This window comes from Mus caroli, unplaced genomic scaffold (assembly GCF_978045245.1).
Source record: "Mus caroli unplaced genomic scaffold, Mus_caroli_1 scaffold_10, whole genome shotgun sequence".
In the NCBI taxonomy this organism is placed as follows: Eukaryota; Metazoa; Chordata; class Mammalia; order Rodentia; family Muridae; genus Mus; species Mus caroli.
Genome location: NW_028227265.1, coordinates 19,270,573 through 19,292,106, shown reverse-complemented (window position 1 = coordinate 19,292,106; position 21,534 = coordinate 19,270,573). Strand labels below are relative to the sequence as shown.

The following is a 21,534-nucleotide window of genomic DNA, read 5'->3' as shown; positions in this document are numbered from 1 at the left end:
AAGCCATTAGATTCCAGAATACATGAGATCAACAGAAACCCATTCCTAACCCGCTGCTGACCTCAGGACCACAAGAATTCCCAGGAGAGAAATTACTAAGCTGACCCTTAGCGAAGCATGAGCAATCTCACTTACTAACTAATGCTGCCGGGAAGGGGCACTTGGTCATCCTTGGTGAGTTGCTAACAACTTAAACACAGACTCACTGAGGGATGAGGCAGGAGCATGGAGGGATGATTTACAAAGTTACTAACTGTATGGCCATATTCTAAAAATGACAGTGGTGACTTTAAGATGTAAATCTAGCAGTTGACACAGAGTGGCTCAGAGAAGACACCGGAGTCAGTCAGACCAGTTCCAATGCCCTATTCCATCCCGGATGGGATTTCTGAATCTGTTTTTGCACTGATTTCCTTTTCTGTAAGATGAGGATACTGATGAGCATCAAAGTAGCCTAATCAGTGTGGGGTGTGTCCGTGTGGTACCTGGTGCATGATGGCACAGCCAATAAGCACCAAGCATTATCAGTCGCTATCTTAGTTACTTTTCTATTGTGGTGACAAAACATCATGACAAAGATAACTTATAAAAGAAAGTGTTCAGTTGAGCTTATGGTTCCTGAGGGTTAGAGTCCATGATGACAGAGCAAAGCCACTGTAGCAGGAACCGCTGAGAGCTTACATCTTGATGCATGAGTGAGAGGGAGAGAGAGAGAGAGAGAGAGAGAGATCTGGAATAGAGTGAGTCTTTTTGAAACCTTATAGCCCGGTGCCCAAAGACACTCCTCCCCCAATGAGGCCACACCTCTTAATCCTGCCCAAATAGTTCCACCAACTTCAGGCCAAGTATTGAACCATGTGGAACTATGGAGGCCATTCTCATTCCAGCAAGGACTGGAGCAATGAGTAGCCAAAGGCTAGCTCTCTATATGACCCTGTGGTTGTCATAGGTTGGACTGGTACTCTACAGTGTCACAATTCATCTAAGATTTTGAAAGTGGAATTATAATACACATACACATGCATGCATGTGCACACATGTTTTTGTAGTACTTGGGATAGAACTTAGTGCTTTGCACTATTAGACAACCATTCTGGTACTGAGACATACCTCTCTGCCTTTTTTATTTTGAAATAAAATCTTGCTAAGTTTCCTATGCTGGTCTTGAACTCACGGTGAAGCTCAAACAGGCTTCCAATATGTGATCCTCCTGCCTCAGAATAGTCTCAGACGCTCAAGTAGCAAGAATTACAGGGCTGCACCCAAATGATTCTTTTTTTAAAAGTAATATCTACAATGCATTGTAACTCAAAGTACCTCCTAGGGCAAACTGCTTGATTAAAGAATCTTTCGGATTATGAGTTATAATTTATAATTGTGAGTAATGAGCTCTAGTGTACTAAAATCAATGTTATTTTCTAAAAGGGAAACTGCCATGTAGGCAGGGGAATACATCTTTTTTCTGAGTGTAACTATTCACTCTGTCTTTTGTTAAACTAAGAAGCAAAACAATTGTCCACCATAGCCAAAGTGAGAAGAATAAGCCACTGCCAGTGTCCTCTTATGAAAAGGTTTATCCAAACAGAAGCGCTGGAAAGACAAGCAGCCGCAGGGTAAAGTTCACAGTGAAACTCCAGGATTCCCTTCCTTGCTGGCTCTTACACTATATTTAATGGTGTTTGTCCTGGTCAGGGAAGAAAGGGGTCTGGGGAGATGGCTCTGTCGGTAAAGTGTTTGTCATATAAGCATAAATGCCTGAGTTCAATTCCTGGGAACCCACATGAAAAAGCTAGACACAGTAGCCCTTGCTGTTGAGATCGAGACAGGAAGAGTTATTTGAATAATTGATCTCCAGACCCAGTGATGCTCTGTCTCAGGAAAAAAAAAAATCAACCAAACCATGAGATAGAGAAAACTTGAGGAAGACACCAGATATGTACCTCTGGCCTCTGTATGCATGGGCATACATGTGCACACACACACACACACACACACACACACACACATACACAGCACTGTGATGGAGACAGTGAGGTGGAAATTCTGCTGAGTTTAGAGACGACTGTCCCATCAATGTCTCTCTGAGCAGATTTAGACTTTGTGAACATCCACTAATCTTGCTGTCTCTTGCTGATTTCATTAAAAATAAGAATATACTTGACAAAATGTCATGCTGATATCTAGTATCATGTATGTTAATTTAAAAACATTATACATATATATATATTTTTTTCTTTTCCCCAAACTGATTCTTGGGTTTTCTTTCTTGTTTCCTTTTGGTTACATCACAGGAATATGTGGTAAAGGCTTAATACCTGAGATTTCCATGTTCTATGTTCATGGAACTCTGCACACAGGATGGAGGGATTCACAGTCCCTGGGTCCTCTAGAGAACTCCACGAAGTTCCAGATTGTGGGTTCTATTTGCAGAACAGTAGCACGTTTACCAACTCCCATTTTCTAAGTATAGACTGTTCTCATCTCCTTTCCCACAGCTTGGGCTTTGTGTCCGTGATGAGGACACTTGTGTGTGTGCTTCAAAGGATTCCAGAGAAGAGCCTGAAAGCACTGACCGTCAACACAGAAGCCTCACCTGTCGGTGGTCTGCAGCTCCCCTAGCTTCCAAAGGGCTGCAGAAAAAAAACTGTGAGCACACCAAGGTTACTGAGAGAGGCTTCTCCTCTCTCCTGCTGATTTGAGGTTCTTTGGCCTCACTCTTCCCACAGTGCAGCCCCCCAAGATGGACACTGTGCTTTGGCAGTTCATATTCACCTTGGGGGGGGGTAGCTGGGCTGTTAGGTACCAGCATCTGATGTCACACACACACACACACACACACACACACAAACACACACACACACAAACACACACACATACACACACACACACACACACACACACACACACCGGTTATTTGTGGAGAGTTCCCCCTGGATTGTTTGGTATTTGGACATTATTGGTTGTTAAATATTATGGATTTCATCCCTGGCTTCAGAGTGACAGAATCCTACTGCTTTTATTGAATTTCTCCAAACCCAAGGGGAGGAACCACAGCCAATCTTTCTGCGTGTCTCTTGTCTCTCATTTTCTCTTTCTCATCCAGTCATCTCCACTCACCGGTCCACAGCGAAGATGGTGGTTTCCCCATAGCTCCCAATTAATTTTATTTCAAGCCAATGGCAAAGAGCAATTCACGTTTCTGAACTACAATTTAGAGTTCTTGCAGGGGAGAGTCTCACGAGTTAGTGAAGAGTGGCGTCTGTCTCTGGTTCAGCCACTATGTTTAGAAGGTTATAGGCACACGATGTAAGTAAGTATAAACACATTCAGTGTGACCCTGTAAGTGACAATGTGGGCAGTTATTTGAGAAGGGTACTGTTGTGGGTGGCTTCTGAAATTCCCCCCTCCCCCCAGGATAGCGTATTCCTGGTGACATGCATTTAGGCCATCAGCTCTTAAATAAGGGCTGGGCTTAGAGACTTGCCTCTAGTATATAGATGGGAATAACTGGTGAGATGACATCTCTAACGTTAGACTAGGCCCTGCATCCTATTCACACTCCTCTTGGCTTACCTTTGCTGGCTCTGACAAAGGAAGCTATCACATGTGCCCCCTGGCAAAATCTGTGTGGCAAAGATCTGAGGATGGCTTCTGGTCAAATGTCAGCAGGGAACTCTCCGGTCAACACCCAGTCAAAAGATCCCGCAAGTAGATCCTCCCCACTCAAGCCCAGAGATGTCTGCAGCCCTCTCTGGCTCCTTGTTTGTAACCCTTGGAGGGACCTTAAACAGAGGCACCCTGTCAAGTCATGTGTTGGTCCCTGAGCCACAGAAACTCCTGGAAGGCAGATGCTGTTTTAAACCACTTTGACTCCCATCCTTCTACAAGTTTAAAGGACTAAGATTTAGGGCAGGTAGTTAATTATGCAGCCCAAGATGGCTAGTGTAGGATTTCTGCAGTCGCAAGAGCCCCGCCCGAGGTCTGAGCTGTCATCTTGTTCTTACTTTATAACAACATGCCAGCTTGTGTTATAAAATGTTTGCAGGAGTTACAGACCCTCAAGCCATACTGTCACCTGTAAGACAGATAATAGTAACGCGTATTGGTTTTGTAAGGCTAAAGGAGATAGTGTGAGCCCAGAGAATGCAGTTAGCAAAGCTCTACAAAATGACTCAACAGACTAATATTAATTAATTAGCTATTATAAGTTAACATTTACAGGGTCAATGAGGTTTGGTTAGATGCCTGCCTGACTTTTCAGGAACTGGAGGGCTGACTCAGTGATTAAGAACGTGTACTGACCTAGCTCAGGAGCTAAGAGTATGCTGATCTAGCTCAGGGGCTAAGAGTGTGCACTGATCTAGCTGGTTGTTAGGAGTGGGCACTGATCTAGCTCAGGGGTTGAGTGTGCACTGATCCACCTCAGCGGTTGAACCTGTGTACTGGTCTGGTTCAGTTTCCAGCCCCTATTCTGTGTACAGCTCATAGCTCTCTGTAACTCCAGCTCCAGAATATCCAACGCCCTCTCCTGGCCTCCTCATGTACCTGCATACCCGTGCACATATACAGAGGCCTACACACAAACACATAAATACACCTTAAAGACATAAAGGAATCTTAAAGAGCCTTCCCATGTCTGTTAAGCCTGCTCACATGGGTCATTGGTACCCTGACTTCCTCTTAGAGATATCTAGAGAACACTATGCCCCTTCCAGATATGATCTAGAAAAGAACATAAAATATCGAGTGATCCACATGAGGCAAATAGCTACTAAACTACACAACAGTGAATTATTTTCATTTTAGATATTATAGTAAAGCATAATTTTTATATCACAGAGAAGTTGACTAAAAACAGAACCGGTGCTTTCAGATTCAAGAGCTCAAATATATATTTGAGTTGATAGAATTGAACTTGTTTCTGCAGTTTCCTTCCACAGAAAGGCATCCAACAACCTTCCACAGCCAATTATTCTGTGGGTTGAAATGCCAGGGCACCGTGCAGGTGGCAATCCATCACAAAGACGGAGGCCGGAGACAGAGCTCAGGAGGGTAATCAGCAGTGCTTTAAAGGTCTCTGCCTTCTGAGGGCAAAGCCCGTGATGTCAGCAGTTCCATGGAAACACAAACACGCAGCGAGCGTGTTTGCACTCTTCCCCGGGACAATGCTTTCCTTCCTCCAGGAGCTGCAAATCTCCCCGGTGGAGGGAGATGTGCAGACTTTCCTACCTCACCTCACCTCACCTCCATCTTTTCCGTCCTGCATCCTGAGGCCACTGCTCAAGCCCACATTTCTTACTTTCCAGAGCCGTGGCTCTATTATAAGCTTCCCCACATCCTCCTACCACCCTACACACATCCGTGGCTCAGTCTACCTGCCCCGCTTCTTGGTTCATTCATCCCAGTGAGCACCTTCCTTGCTTGCTGAATGGGGACAGCGTCCTGAGCCAATGCCAATGCCAAGCACAACACAAGCCTCTCTGGGTTAAGGATGCTGGTACTGTTTGCTGAGAAAACAGTAGAGAAAAAGTCAGAAAAGCATGGGTGAGATACCTTACTCTTCATCCAAAAAATCCAAAGCTTGCTTAGCAAGTCCTGCCATTGTGTGTAGTTGCCATTGTGGGGCCACCGCAATCCATCTTTTCATCCCCTTCTCATGTCCCTAAGAATGCTAGAAGTTGCCATCCATATATCCGTGTATGTATATGTTTGTATTTATGTATATGCATATATGCAGTCATATAAAAGTGATACATTCTAACAAATTCCATCGTTAAGTTATGGCATCCTTGTGTGAACATCATGAAGTAGTACACTTGTATAAGCTATCTACAGTGTTGCTAAGGATCCCAGTTTCATTTTTGTTGCTACGATAAAATCCCTTGGCAGAAATCAATTTAAGGGAGAAAGGGCTTATTTAGCTTACAAATTATAGATCATTGTCCATCACTGAGGAGAGTCTGGGTAGGAACCTGAAGCAGAAACCATGCAAAAACACTGCTTATGGGCTCAGTTGCAGGCTTTAGCTAGCTTTCTTCTACAACACAGGACCACCCAGGGATTAGAAACTCCCACAGTGGGCTGGCTCTCCTGCATCTATTAACAATCATGACAGTCCTTTGCAGACATGCACAATCCTGCAATTGAGACTCCTTTGTCTCATGTCACTAGGACAAGGAGAAACCTCAAACTAGGCATTATTATTGTCTTAGAGGAGGCAGCAAGGGTAAAGTAAGCCAAAGGCCTCGGGGTGTTTGCTGAGCTCTTCCCAAGGTTCTGCCTTTGGGCTGTAAGAGTTAGCTATAAAGTAATCTCCCGGCATCAAAATACCCACTGGAAAGGAATAAAAGTCTGAGCCAAAGGCTGGAAGGTGAGAATAAGAATTCACTGTTTATCCCTTGATGGAGTAAAAAGAACTGAGCAGCAGAGCTGTTGGGATGAAACACAAGCAGGATGAACAGAACAATGTGGTGCTCAGGCATGCATTCCGCAGGGGGACCAAGTGAAACAGCAGACTAAAAAACAGAGCAGAGCAGACCAAAAAAAGATGGAAGACAGAGGAGAAGGAACCCAAGGAGCCTCGGAAGAGTGCTGCCAGGGCTTTAGAGGAAATTCCTAAGAACATGAGCTCAGTGAGACACGGCGAAAACACAAGGAAGCAAAAGCAGAAAAGTTCAGGGGTGGATTTCATGAGCCAAAAGGTGAAAAGAAAGGCAGGGGCGTTACAGCAGAAGCTGAGCGATCTCATCTTGAACAACAAACAGAGAGCAGAAAGAATGAACTGGGGATGGCAGGAGGCTTTGAAACCTCAGAGCCCACTCCAAGTGATGTATTTCCTCCATCGAGGCCATCCAGCCTGAGCCTCCCCAAACAGCATCACCAATTGTGGACCAAGTATTCAAATGCAGGAGATCGTGAGAGACAACTCTCATTCAATCTACCACAGACCCAATGGAACATGGGTCATGAATGGATCCATGCTTTTCTTACACAAATGATTTCTTATTCTTGTGGACTTGTATTAATAACTTCAGGATTGTGATAAAGAAAATTCATCTTTCATGTTTTTCTTACATGCCCCCCTCTGCTTTCCACCATGAGTTAAGGCAGTATGAGACCCTCACCAAAAGCCAAGTAGGTACCATTACCCCGGTCTTAGACTATAATTACCCAGTTCCAGCTGTTCTTTTATAGCAACACAAACAGACCAAGAAAGCATCCTAATGAAGATACTGAGTAGGAAGTTGGATACTACAAGAAGAGACTAGAGGTTAAAAGACAGATCCAAGATAATGACACACTTTGAGGTCATTGATGTGTAGTTTTTAAGGCTTGTGAGTGGATGAGGTCTCTCAGGGAAGGCACAGAGAAGAGGGCTGTGTTGTCTAGTTTGATGTTAACTTGACACAAGCTACAGTCATTTTGGAAGAGGGGACCTTAATTGAGAAAATTTCCCCACCACATTGGCCTGTAGTACATTTTCTTGATTGATGATTTGTGTGGGAGGGGCCACCAGCTCATGGCGGACAGTGCTGTATCTGTGCCAGTGCGGGTGGTACTCTGAGAAAGCAGTATGGGCAAGCCAGTAAACAACCCTGGTCCATGGTCTCTGCATTGGCTTCTGCCTCTGGCTTCTTGCCCTATTTGAGTTCCTGCCCTGACTTCCTTCAGTGATGGATTGTGATAAGCTGAAATAAACTCTTTTCTCTATAAATAGATTTTGGTCATACTGTTTTATCATAGCAGTAAAATCCCTAAGACAAGGGCCAAGGAATGTGCACTGGTTTACTCCAATACTAAGAAATCAGAACCAGGTATATGGTATACCTCTATGCCCCCAACACTCAGGAGGCTGAAGCAGGAGGACCAAGAGTTTGAAACAAGCCTAGGCTACTTAGCAAGTTTTAGGTTAGTCTGGGCTGCATAGAGAGAGGTCAGACTGGACTAGAGAATCAGTGAGGAGGAGGAGGAGGAGGAGAGACTTAGGGCTAGTGTTTGGGACTCCATGTAAAGTGCGTCACAAGCCAGGAGTGGCTTGTGACAAGCAAGAGATCAACTATATCAAATGCAATGGAAGGATCAAGGGAAGTTGAGTCCCAAGGCTCACCCACTATACTTAGATGTGCAGACGCCACGGCAACAGTAAACAGTAGAGGTGTACAGCTGATTGGAGGAGCCTTCAGAGAAAGAGTTAAGAGAGGAATTGGGACAATGTGGAGAGATAGAAGAAGTTTTGCTGCAAACAAGTAAAGAAGGGTAAGGAAGCTGGCTGAGATGCTGAGGTCAAGCACCTGTCTGCCAATCCTCCCTCTGAAGGAAAGGTACCTTGAGACAAGTCTCAACTTCTGGGCTTGTTTCCTTGTCTTCCAAACAAGGACACCAGTGCTTAAATCCTTCCTTCATTTAACAAACATTTATTGATTACTTACCATGCGCCACAAGCCAGGAGTGCTTAGATCAATACCCACTGTGTCCTTCCAAAGCACATGGTCTCACTGCAGCCTAATAGATGGGAAACAAAGAATTTGAATACGTAGAGACAAATGTCATGTACCCACTGTAAGGAGAAAGAGGAGTCACATCTGACCCGGTCAGGGTGGGAATGTCTCCTCAGCACGTGGACTCACCATGAGTGAGACTAAAATCTTGGCAGGCACAAGATAGATGGCATAGGTAGAAGATAGCAAGGGATCAGAGAGAGTGGTAGAGAGAGAATAAAAAGTCTGTTAGGGCTATGCAAGACATCTAGCCTACCACTCTCCTACCCTGCCCTTGACCTGCTCCCTAGCCAACCTCTGCTGCTTGCTACGCCCATATTTGCCTTCACAGTCTTTCCCCCAAGGTTCCCTAGGCAGACACCATCTACCAGTGGGACTTGGCCTCTGAAGTGAAACCATTTGCTTGTCTATTGTCAGCATATATTCTAGCAATGCGCTAACCTCAAAACGCTTCCCCCGAATCTGATGTAGTATGAATGTTACTCATTAATGACATGAAGTACAAACCCAGTTCAAGACAAACGGTTCAGAATTTGAAGTGTATTTTGGTGAACATTCACAACGGTAGAGTCCCTTTTAAGAGTCATAAGATCTCTTTTTTAGTTGGATATGAGATGGATGCACATTCCTGAAAATTATTAGTGTGTGTGTGTGTGTGTGCATGTGTGTGCATGTGTGGTTTAGCTGAACAAAGAAGACATTTCTACAAGGGACTGGAGTGCAGATGGATTTAGGCATGGAGGAGATGCTCTTTCTGATCACATTTCAAAGCTTTAGGAGGTATTTTATATACAGAGTAAAGAGAAAAATATAACACTACTGTATCCACTACCCAAAATTTTAAAGTACTGACATTTCTATTGGTTTGGGGCTTAATAAAAGGAATAAGACATTACAGATCCAACTGATGCCCTTTGTCCCCTTTTCTATGCCCGAGTCCCTGAACTTTCCCCCAAAGACACTCTTCTCTCAAGCTTGGTCGCTGTCTTCCTCACTTATGACTGGGTAACAAGTCTTTTTCTATTTGGAACAAAACACACTGAACAGAATTACTTCCTGGGCTTTTCAAATCACATTAACTGATCATACAAAGCAAGGCTGCGTTGTGGCTCTCCTCCCTCAATGCTCAGTTGGTGAATGCCTCCAAGGTGAGAATATACTTGTTCTGCATCTTACAGCCTGTCCAGCTGCCCCTGAAATCAGTCCAAACTGTTGAAGGCAGCCTGCAGATAGAGCTGACAGAGTCTCGGTGGCAGGTACAAAACCATTTGGCCTCCATCATCTTCTCACTCCTCCCTTCTAGCTCCTTTGCTTCTTTCTTTTCTCCCCTACCTTCCTTCCCTTCCCTGATCTACTGATGATTGTGAATGCATTAAGGAGAAGCAGCAGAGGGCAAACTCTGCAAAGGGGATCTGAATTTAACACTCTAGCTTCCAAATCTTCCTCCTCCTCCTCTTCCTCCTCCTCCTCCTCCTCCTCCTTCCCTGCCCCTCCTCCTCCTTCCCTGCCCCTCCTCCTCCTAGCATTTTCTAGGTAGCTAGCACCTATCAAGTAAGCACTTGGTGTTCCTTTGCTAATCCTAACACCACCTTGCAGGTCTTTCCTTGCCCAAGGTTACAAAGCAAGGCTGTGGAGAGTTCAGCTCAGGCACTCAGCTGCAAGGGCTGGTGTGCTCCACCACTCACCAAGAGGAGTCATTCATCCCAGTGGGCCATAGTGTTAAGTGAGCTCTTAACACTACAACTCTCCAAGGCTAGTGCTTTAACAAGTTGGGCATTGAATCCAGTTAAAAATAAAGCACCCCGATGATTCCTAATAATAAATAATAATGAAACCATCGCTTACAAATTCACAGGGTGGGGAATTAGTTTAGCTTTCTGACATGATATTTAACCATCTTTTAATTTACAACTTCCTTTGGGAAATTTGTTGGACTCTTTCACTATTGGCCCTAAATCTTTAAGAACAAAAATGGTTACCTCTTTCTCTCTTGAGGATTTCCTGTTGTGGCAGAGTGGGTGTGGAAATCTAATTCCCATGGTCCTCTGTATCCTGGCTCCTCACTATTTTCTCTGATTACAACTCAGTGAACAACTGTACAAAGGGCGAGACTTCCAGAGGAGGGGGCTGTGGGGGGGTGGGGGAGAGAAAGTGCATCATCGTGCTAGAGCAGAGCTTCTCAACCTGTGGATCCCGACCCCTCTGAGGGTCATACGCCAGATATCATGCATATTAGATCTTTACATTACAGTTCTCAACAGTAGCAAAATTACAGTAACAAAGTAGCAATGAACTAATTTTATGGTTGTGGGTCACCACAACATAAGGAATGGTTTTAAAGTCTTGTAGCATTGGAAAGTTGGGAACCACTGCACTAGAGGGATAAATATTCCTCCCACTGGTTCTGCAATGTCTAGGTCATTTGCCTTACACACACACACACACACACACACTCAAAATAAAATAAAAATAACGCTAGTTCTATTAGATTATTACCCCTCCCTTATGGCCTTATTCAACCTTAATCCCTGTCTCCAAAAGAAGTCACAAGAGTTTTAAGGCTTCAACATGCAAATTTGTTTTGAGGAGACACAACTCAATCTATAACAATGTAATTGTCTATCTATCTATCTATCTATCTATATCTATATCTTGTTTTTCATTTTTTATTTTTACCTTTTTTCTATGCTGGAGAATGAACCACAAAGTTATTTTAATTAAAAAGACATATCTTAGGCTAGCATGTTATTAATGACAATATCAAACTCTTGTTTTAAGGTTAATTTAAAATTATTTTAATGAAATTTATAACCTACAAAATACATCTCAACTTTTCTTTACTTGGTAAGTAATTCAACACCATTTAGTCAGAACAAGCATGAATTGCTGTGATTTTTTTTTTTTTTTTGAGACAGGGTTTCTCTGTATAGCCCTGGCTGCCCTGGAACTCAGTTTGTAGACCAGGCTGGTCCCAAACTCAGAAATCCTTCTGCCTCTGCCTCCCAAGTGCTGGGATTAAAGGCGTGCGCCACCATACCTGGCTGAAATATTTTTTAAGAAGACAGTTCATACTGAGTTTTAGTCCTAATATATGTTAAAATGTAGAGTAAAGTTTAACTATATGATATGGTAATAAAATAGACAAAAATTGCTCTTATGATCGATGTGTGCAATTTTTATATTTATGCTTAAAATTAACTTTTTTGTAATATTTGTTTCTAAACAGTATGCAAACAGCTTCAAGATCCTATTTGCACTGAGTATTACATTGTAGACATTTTACCCAATGTTACAGGAGCCAAGTTGGTTATTAGTTTTACTCTAATTTCCTTTTGTGTGTTACTTTTCTTTTTAAAAAAATTAATTAAGTTATTTATTTACTTTACATCTGGATTGAAGCTTCCCCTCCCTTCTCTCCTCCCAGTCCCTCATTCTCCCCTCCCTCCATCCACCCCTTCTCCCTCTCTCCTCAGAAAAGAGGAGGCCTCCCATGGATAGCAATCAGCCTTGTTATAGCAAACTGCAGTAAGACTAGGTGCATCCTCTTCTATTGAGGCTAGACAAGGCAGTCCAGTTAGGGGTAAGGGCTCCAGAGGCAGGCAGTGCAGTCAGAGGCAGATGCTGCAGTAAGTCAGAGGCAGGCAGTGTAGTGAGAGGCAGGCGGTGCAGTGAGAGGCAGGCATCATGTATCCGCTTCACACATCTGGATCACTTCGTCTTTCCTAAAACCTTTTCAACAGCCCACTCTCTTGCTTTTCTAACACGCATGCCATTCATCTTCCTTTAACAACTATTGCCGCTGCCGACACACCTTTCTGAGTCTGAATGGGAATGATGGAGATGGCTTGACACAGCTGGCAGCAATTTGGATTCAGGCAGACTCAAGTTCACACCCTGACTCTGCTGCCTGGTGATGACATAACTTTCAGCGAATTGTCAGATTGTTCTCAGCCTGCATTTTGTTCCTAAACAGAATGTATTTATGTCATGTAATTAAGAGAACTAACAGTGTAAAAGCCCCACAGTTCTTCAGCACAGGTTTTATGGTCACCGTTTGTGTAGTGACCATTTTACCCAGGGAAGACTCCCTACATCCTTTGCTGTTTGGAGTGTTCCTGACAGTCTTTATAAACACGGTAATTTCATCTAACAGATCACAAATTCCTCACATACTCCTGGGTTCCACAAAAGAACAACATTCATATATTGACATTTTAAACTAATACTTATTATCAGGAAGGTGACACCTTGTAGGTCACCCATGCTCTAGTGGATGGTCCTATGCACATACTATCTGCTCTAATTGGAATCAGTGAGCTACAAAAAAAAAAAAAAAAAAAAAAAAAGAAGTAAAGAACATTGTATGAAATCGGGAGGGGGGAGTTGGAAGAGGAGGAGGGTGATCAAAACATATGTACATATGTATGAAAGTCTCAAAGAATAAATTAAATTTAAAAAGAATCCCAGCCGGGCGTGGTGGCGCACGCCTTTAATCCCAGCACTCGGGAGGCAGAGGCAGGCGGATTTCTGAGTTCGAGGCCAGCCTGGTCTACAAAGTGAGTTCCAGGACAGCCAGGGCTATACAGAGAAACCCTGTCTCGAAAAACCAAAAAAAAAAAAAAAAAAAAAAAAAAAGAATCCCATTTAAAAAGCAACAGAGTCTCTCCAATGGCTAAAATGAAAAGACATTGCTGAAAAGTTGCATTATGGGTAGGACTACAAAACGGTGGAACACTTCAGAAATCTGGGGAAGTCTTAAGAAGTTACACACACTCAGAACTCTGGGGAAGATTTAAGAAGTTACACACACACAGCAGCTGCGATGATTCTCTCCTCTTGGTTGTTATGCCTGCTGGATGACTTAGTTCCTCCACACCTAAGTCACACAAGAATAATGAAAACATATGCTTCCAACAACATATTAGAAAGTCCCCAAACAGGTCCATTCGTAATATCATCAGTCTAGAAACTAAACAGTCAGCCTTCAGTAGAAGAACTGATTAAAGTCAACCCACAGAATGACAAACCCCTTGCAATATAAATTTTAAAGACATAAGACAATACGGATGAAAACATTTTAAATAATAAATTGAACAGGAAGAGGCTGAGAAGAGTCAAAGTGTAATGACTGAATTATGTGAAATTCTAGACCAGATCATCTAAATTAGGGTGATGGGAAATACATTGATAGCTGCTTCTCGAGGGTGGAAGACTAGGAAGGAACTTGAGGGAGCTTTTCTAAAATATTCAGTAGGTATTTGCCTGCTCCACAAGAGGAATTCATGCCTCGTATTAGTTATGGCCCAAACCCATAACTAACAAATTGTGGGCTCTAAGGGAGAGTCCACTGATTTTTTTTTTTTTTTCCTAAATGATCAAGTTGCCAAACTGCCTTCTGGATATTTATACTTATACCCGTAGATCGGTGCTCTTCCCTCATCTCTGTCAAAGTTCTGAGAAGTGACTGAGAGCTCATCCATAGACAGGCCATCTACGTAACACCTGCTCTCTTGGGCTCAGGGAACGTTGCAGGAGAGGGGGTGAAAAGTGCGGGAGAGCTGGAGGACGAGGGAAGTGCTGTGAAGCGCTGTCCTCTAAACAAGACAAGGATGGCTGTTACACTTATAAACGCACAGCAGCTGTGGCTACCCCACATCTGGGGAGGTGGAGACAGGTGGATACCAGTGACTAGCTGGACAGTCTAACCTAACTAGAGAGTCCCAGGCCTGAGAGACCGTCCTCTGGTAGCCCTGGCTGACCTGGAACTCTCTATGTAGACCAGAGTGACTTTGAACTCAGAGATCTGCTTCCCTCTGGCTCATGAGAGCTGGGATCAAAGGCTTGTGGCACTACACCGGGTGGTTTTCTTTTTCCTTGGCTTATTAATATGTAAACACACCAAGTGATGATACTTCCGTTTCTTTTTTTTTTTTTTTTTTGGTTTTTCGAGACAGGGTTTCTCTGTGTAGCCCTGGCTGTCCTGGCACTCACTTTGTAGACCAGGCTGGCCTCGAACTCAGAAATCCGCCTGCCTCTGCCTCCCGAGTGCTGGGATTAAAGGCGTGCGCCACCACGCCCGGCTGATACTTCCGTTTCTTTAATTTGGTTTTGCACTCAAGTTATCCATTGAGCTTCAATTTTAATGCAGTCTCTCCTAGGAACTAGCATCTATCTATCCAGGGTAAACCTTCGGGTTCCAAAGCCCAGTTCCGTTGCCATGGCGACCCGCAGAGACTGACAAGTTTCTCCGCACAAGAGCTCAGCTCCAGGATGCGCGTGCAGCCAGGCCTCCCGGAAGGCGCCTGCGCAGTGTGGCTGTCAGAGCCTTGCCGCTGCTGGGGGCGTGGTCTGGAGGAGGATCTGGCTCCAGTTGCGCGTGCGCAGGTCCAGGCGGTCTTCCAGGCGCTCCCTCCTCTTTGTCCGCGACCCGGTTGCCAAGTACGCAGAGGAGACGCCACCCCCGGAAGCTGTTCCTGGGAGCGGAAGTGGCAGGTGGCTCGTTAGAGTGAGGACCGCGTGTGCGTTGCTTCTCTGCTCCTGCTCGAGCGGCTCTGGTGGGCGTGGGCTGAAGGAATGCGGACCCGTCTTCTCGGTGAGTGACAGTTCCTGGACCGTTCGCTGCGGGCAAGGGGCGGGGCTGCTCGATTGAGTGTCAGAGAGGTGGCTGTCCCAGGACCCAGTGTGAGCACTGCACATGCCCCAGTGTTTTTATTTCCTAGGAAAAGTTGGTGGGACCATTGCCAACACTCCCTGATGCTCACTTAGACCTGACAACTGTTGAGAACTTAAAGGCTTTGGTGTTGGACTTACAAATTTTATAATCATTTCCTTGTGGCTTTGGACAGGAAACTTCCTGTCTTCCTCCTGGAGCCTGCAAAATAATACAGTTGATACTCATCAGCCTCACATGCACTTTGGAAACGGCATGCATTTTGTTGAAAAAAATTATGCATTTAATTGAAAATTTGTTTGTTTTTGTTTTTAAGTCGTTCATTGAAGTGCTGGGGTGAAATTGAAATGCATTATTCTGTTCAGAGCTTTGTCTTTTGGGCTAAGTGTAATATTCGTCCATTTATCCAGTTAATGTTAGTGTACTTAAGTGCCCACCAGCCACTGTTGGAACCTTTTGGGGTGGCATGTAAGTGAGCAAAATAAAAGATATCTGTCCTGCAGAAGTGCGGAGCTTACATTCTGGTTTGACGAAGTTGAGAACGACAAGTCACAAACAGAACACAGGGGAAAAGAAATAAGTGATAAACGTGAATGCCGTGGGAGAAAGTGAGGTAAGGGCAATGGGGAGCCCGAGATGCAATTTCAAAATAAGTGTGTTAGGATAGGCTTCACAGAGTAAAGTGCCTTCAGCAAATACCAGGAGGAGCTGAGGGGATTAACTAGATAGATACTTGGGGGAGTAAAGCCCAGGTAGAGCTTGCCTCTTCCTATTGAGCAAAGTGTTCCAACGTGGAGTGGCCTGGGTCTTCATTGAACATCAGGCTTGTGTGGCTGGAGTGGAATGGATAAAGGGGCGGTGATATTAAGAATGAGTTGGCAGCAAGGCTCAAGTACAGTCAGGAACCTTGGAGCGTTTGAATCCTTTTAGTTGTTTGCAAGTGAAGGTAATTATCTACTTAATTTCGGTAAGATTTCACAGCTTAACCACAGCCACTAATTAGTATGTGAAGTTAATGACTAAAAGTAGACTTTTTTTTTTCCAAAATAGAATTTATTGGAGGTCTAAATGTAGCTGCGGTTCCCAGTAAGCACAGCGTAGATCAAGACAGATGAGCTCATTGTAGTAAATTTTCTGTTTGCTCCTACGTAGGGTTTTTGTGCGTGCAGAAATGCCCTGCTTTTGCCTCCCCCTAGGAGCTTTTCTAAATACAGTTTCTAACTGTTAAATGATGTTGCTGTTTGTGACAGTAAATCTCTACTCACGTGGGACTCGTAAGTAGTTGTGGCAAACAAGATGATTAAAAAAGGTACCCACTGCTTTAAGGAGCTTACCAACCTGTACACCAGATGAACACAGAATAAAATACAGGATGAAAAGGGATGGGAAGGTTTGCTAAGAGGACAGGACTCAGGAAGCACCAATGTCATGATGTCATTATGGTCATAGCTAACCTTTATTTCTCAGTTTAGATTTCCTTTGAGTTCATCTTGCTCAGCGTACAAAGGAGCGCGCCCGACTCACGATTTTCACCTTGAATGTCTGCTTTCTGTAGGATGGGGATTTAGTTGTCAGTTTTTTTATGTCTAACAAGTTTTATGTCTAACCATTTATTGGATGAATTGACTATGACATCATTGCCGAGCATGAACTGAAAACTTAAGCACTTCTCAGTTCACCATCGGGTGACGTGTGACACTCAGCGTTCCACGTGGTGGAATTTAGAGCTCTCCAGCAGTGCCATCTTTCTTTTCTCCAAGATAGATGTTTCTAGTTTCCTAGGCAGTTAGGGGTTTTGTTGTAGTTGATGCTGTCGTTAGGGTTTTTGTTTTGTCTACATTTATTTATTAGCTCTACATCGCTCTAACAAAACCCCTACAATAAGCAATGTAGTAAGAGAAGGGTTTATTCTGGCTTATGGTTTCAGAAGTTTCAGTTGGTGGTCAATTAGCTCATTGCCGTTGGCCCTATGGTGAGGCAGGACATGATGGAGAGTGCACGCAGAAAAAGGGCTTTTCACCTGGTGGCAGCCAGGAAAGGACAGAAAGGACATGGAGGACAGGGGTCCTAATAGCTACTCAGTAACCTAACTTCCTTCCATTAGGCTCCACCTCTTAAAGGGTCCCCTGCTCCAAGTAGCATCATGAACTGGGAACCAAACTTTCCTCTAGAGGGTTTTGGGGCAGCACTTCAGATCCAAACTCTAGCTTTGAATAGTAGGTGATGGCTTACTTCGATGATTGATACCACCAAGGTACCTGTCTCAGTGAAATGTCATCAAAGTGTATAAAGCAAACCTTGTAAGAGGCTAAGTTGCTGGCAACAGAGAGGCTTGGCCAGGCTAGTCTCAGATGATCAGACACCCTCCAGCCTGGAAGGTGGGTTACAAAGGGAATTAATTATAAGTGCCAAAAGGAGTTTGATTTGAAGTCACGTTTGAGGATGAAGTGGAAGCATGTTCATGAGTTTACGGTATGTGTGTTGTGTCTAATCTGAGAACAGAGAACTTTGGGGAGGAGCCAGGTGAGTTGCTATGGCAAAAGCTGCCACTCGCTGCTAAATACTGTTAGGTGCCACCTCTTAAAAAATCATTTGAAAGACCAGTATTTGAAAATAAGAAAAACATTGAGCCCCAGAATAAAACATATTTTCCAGGACATTGATTAAACTGTAAGGAGCAGAGCTGGAATTTATGCTGAGGACTGCTGACTGTCTAGGCCTCTCCCCTTTATTCCGTGTTGCTTTGCTTTGTAACAGTGTGCTGACATCAGCCTTCGCATTGTACTGGGTTTGTTGAAGTGTGATCAGATTTTCTGCAATGCTGTTTCACTCACTATAAAGGTGACCCTTGTAACCTTCCATTTTGTCTTCTCAGATTTTTAACTCAGTTTGACAATGAGCAAGCGCAGAAAGCTTCCGGCTCAGCAGCCAGCTTGCTTGGAGACCTTCAGCCCAGACATCCTCAATGACGTGTCTGAGCTCTTTGCCAAGAGCTTTTCCTACCGTAAGCCACTCGATAATGAGTGGCAGTTACCAGCTCCCACGGAGAGCTTCACCTGCGGGCACCTCGAGTTCAGGGCTTTTCTAGACTTGAAGAACTCCCTGAACGAAGTGAAGAACCTCCTGAGCGATAAGAAGCTGGACGAGTGGCACAGGCACACGGCCTTCACCAACAAGGCAGGCAAAATCATCTCTCATGTCAAAAAGGCCGTGAACGCGGAACTCTGCACTCAGGCCTGGTGCAAATTCCAGGAGATCCTGTGCAGTTTCCCCCTCATTCCGCAGGAAGCTTTTCAGAGTGGAAGACTGAATTCTCTGCACCTGTGTGAAGCTCCGGGTGCCTTCATCGCTAGCCTCAACCATTACTTAAAATCTCACCGGTTCCCCTGTGAATGGAGCTGGGTGGCGAACAGCCTGAATCCATACCACGAGGCAAACGACAATCTTAGGATGATTACGGATGACCGGCTGATGGCAAATACCTTGCACTGCTGGTACTTCGGCCCAGATAATACGGGTGATATCATGACCCTGAAATATCTGACCGGGCTTCAGGACTTCCTCAGCGGCATGTCTCCCATTCACTTGGTCACGGCTGATGGCAGCTTCGATTGCCAAGGAAACCCAGGTGAGCAGGAAGCCTTAGTGTCTTCTTTGCATTACTGCGAAGCTGTCACTGCTCTGATCACTCTTGGAGACGGCGGCTCTTTTGTCCTAAAGATGTTTACGCTGTTTGAACATTGTTCTGTGAACCTCATGTACCTGCTAAATTGTACCTTTGACCAAGTTCATGTTTTCAAACCTGCGACTAGCAAGGCGGGGAACTCAGAAGTCTATGTGGTGTGTCTCCGCTATAAGGGAAGAGAGGCCGTTCAGCCTCTGCTATCTAGGATGGTATTGAACTTCGGCACTGAGATGACCAGGAAGGCACTCTTTCCCCATCATGTGATCCCCAAATCCTTCCTTGAGCGACACGAAGAGTGTTGTACGTTCTTTCATAGATACCAGTTAGAGACTATATCTGAAAACATTCGTCTTTTTGAGAGCATGGGAACGGGGGAGCAAGAAAGACTGAATAATCTAAGGGATTGCGCTGTACAATATTTTATGCAAAAATTTCAACTGAAGCCTCTTTCAAGAAATCACTGGCTCGTTAAAAAGTCCAATATTGGTTGTAGTACGAACACGAAATGGTTTGGACAGAGAAACAAGTATTTTAAAACCTATAATGAACGGAAGATGCTGGAAACCCTTTCATGGAAAGATAAAGTAGCCAAAGGATACTTCAATAGCTGGGCAGAGGAACACACCGTCTATCATCCCGGGCAGAATTCCCTCCTGGAAGGGACTGCTTCCAGTCTTGAGTACCACTCGTGGCAAGTCTTAGAAGGAAAGAAACTGCCGAAGGTAAAGTGTTCCCCTTTCTGCGATGGGGAAATTTTAAAGACTCTCAATGAAGCCATCGAGAAGTCCTTGGGTGAAGCTTTGAGCGTGGATTCCAAGGTCAGTTCCAAGCAGCAATACCGCTGTTGTCCCGTCTTTTCGGAAGAGTCCGTATTATCCGAGTTGTTGAGCCTTACCAAGTGCCTTCCGGACGAACAGGGTGCGGAACCCAGTGGCCCAGTCAAGTGCCTGCTGGTGGGCTCACCGGCTGTCTGTGATCTCCAGATGCCTGCGCCACTGGAAGTCCAGCTTCTGGAGTCCGTCGAGCTCACAGCCTTCAGCTGTTCCTTGCTTCACGATGGTGACCCAGCCTACCAGCATTTGTTCTTGGACTGCCTGCTGCACTCACTGAGACGGCTTCACACGGGAGATGTCATGATTTTGCCCATCCTTTCTTGCTTCACAAGATTTATGGCTGGCCTGACCTTTGTCCTCCACGGCTGTTTTAGATTTATCACATTCTCTTGTCCCACGTCCCTGGAGCCCCTCAGGACCTGTGCCGTCTTGCTGTGCATTGGTTATCAGAACCTTCCAGATGCAGTTTTCCAGTTTCTACAGAATGTTCACGACCTCTTGAGCAAGCTGCTGCACCCCAGTGCCCCTCGGCAGGTTTTACAGTTCCTGCCAATGGAGGTGCTCCTTCAGGGGACGCTGCTTGACTTTTTGTGGGATTTGAACGCTGCCATTGCTAAAAGGCATCTGCATTTGATTATTCAAGGAGAGCGAGACCAAGCCATCAGCAGCCTTGAGTTATAAAATTGAGCATGGCATTGATGACATGCAGCCATTTTGTGACTTACAGTTTCCGATTTCATTTTACCTGCCCTATTTATTTAATACTTTTCATTTTGGAGAGACACCAATTTGTGTATTAAAGGACATTAATTGTGGAAAGTTGTAGCTTGTTCTGATGTGAAGGATATATGACTCATAGGCACAAGAGTTTCTGTGGTAGGAGCCGTGTACTGATTGATGGTATTTAACCCCTAATCATGTGACATCTGTATGTGTTCGAGTGACTACACGTTTGCTTGCATATACAGTTGAGTCAGTCTTATCTGCTGCAGACTTATATCCTGTGCCTTCATTCAGACTTTTCCCCCAACTGATTCCTCTCTTAGGCTGATGCTTTTAATGATCATGGTTATTATTCATGACAGGAAGTGAGTCACTCTCTGGCTTCACTATTTACCTGGAAGCACTTGACATGTCTGTGGATTTCAGGGATCTTCATACCAGATTGTTTGATATGTGCCAATTATTGCCTTTTGATTGGTGGCTTCATTTTCTTTGAATTGAAATGAAATACAGATTTTTTTTTGTATGACTTTTGCTAGCTATAACTACTACAACTAATAAGAAAGAGCAGCTTTAAGCCAAAACCAAAAGTTATTTTTGTACAGTGAAAAACTGTGTCTAGTACTCCTTTGTCATGAAACGCTTCCTTCAGCAATGTTGGCATTTTTAAGAAAAGATGGTTTTAAGGCTTGGTATGCAGTCTCCTGTGGGTTACACCGGAGTGTGATGGCGAAATGTAACCCTTCCAGAATGATGGCTAAACAAACTTTGTATCTTTATTGTTTGTTTTTGTTTTTTAGTATGAAAATAGTACCTTACTAAGATTATCCATGAGATAGACATTTTTATCAATTTCATTTGATTTCATTGAGAAATATGTATTTAATAAATAATGAACTTTTCTACCACGGTGTTAATTTGTCATTATTTTGAAATTTTATAAGGTACATAATTAGACCTCATATAAATTTTTAGTTACTTTTTTGTTACTTAAAAAAAAAATAGAAATATTCTGTCATGTATCCAATTAACAAATAGTTCATGCTCTGCTATTTCTGAGTTCCATTACAAGCCACAAATAAAGTCTTCAGCAGGTGTGTTTTATGTTTGTTTCATTAAAAGATA

At 44.0% G+C, this 21,534-nt stretch overlaps 1 protein-coding gene across 1 annotated transcript; it reads left to right on the top strand.

Moving 5' to 3' along the window:
* Positions 1–14,956: 14,956 nt before the first annotated feature.
* On the top strand, positions 14,957–21,314 carry Cmtr2 (cap methyltransferase 2). The gene is made up of 2 exons (XM_021170562.2): positions 14,957–15,090; positions 18,044–21,314. The coding sequence occupies exon 2, from the start codon at positions 18,064–18,066 to the stop codon at positions 20,365–20,367; it is 2,304 nt and encodes a 767-aa protein (XP_021026221.1). The 5' UTR covers positions 14,957–15,090; positions 18,044–18,063; the 3' UTR covers positions 20,368–21,314.
* Positions 21,315–21,534: the final 220 nt, after the last annotated feature.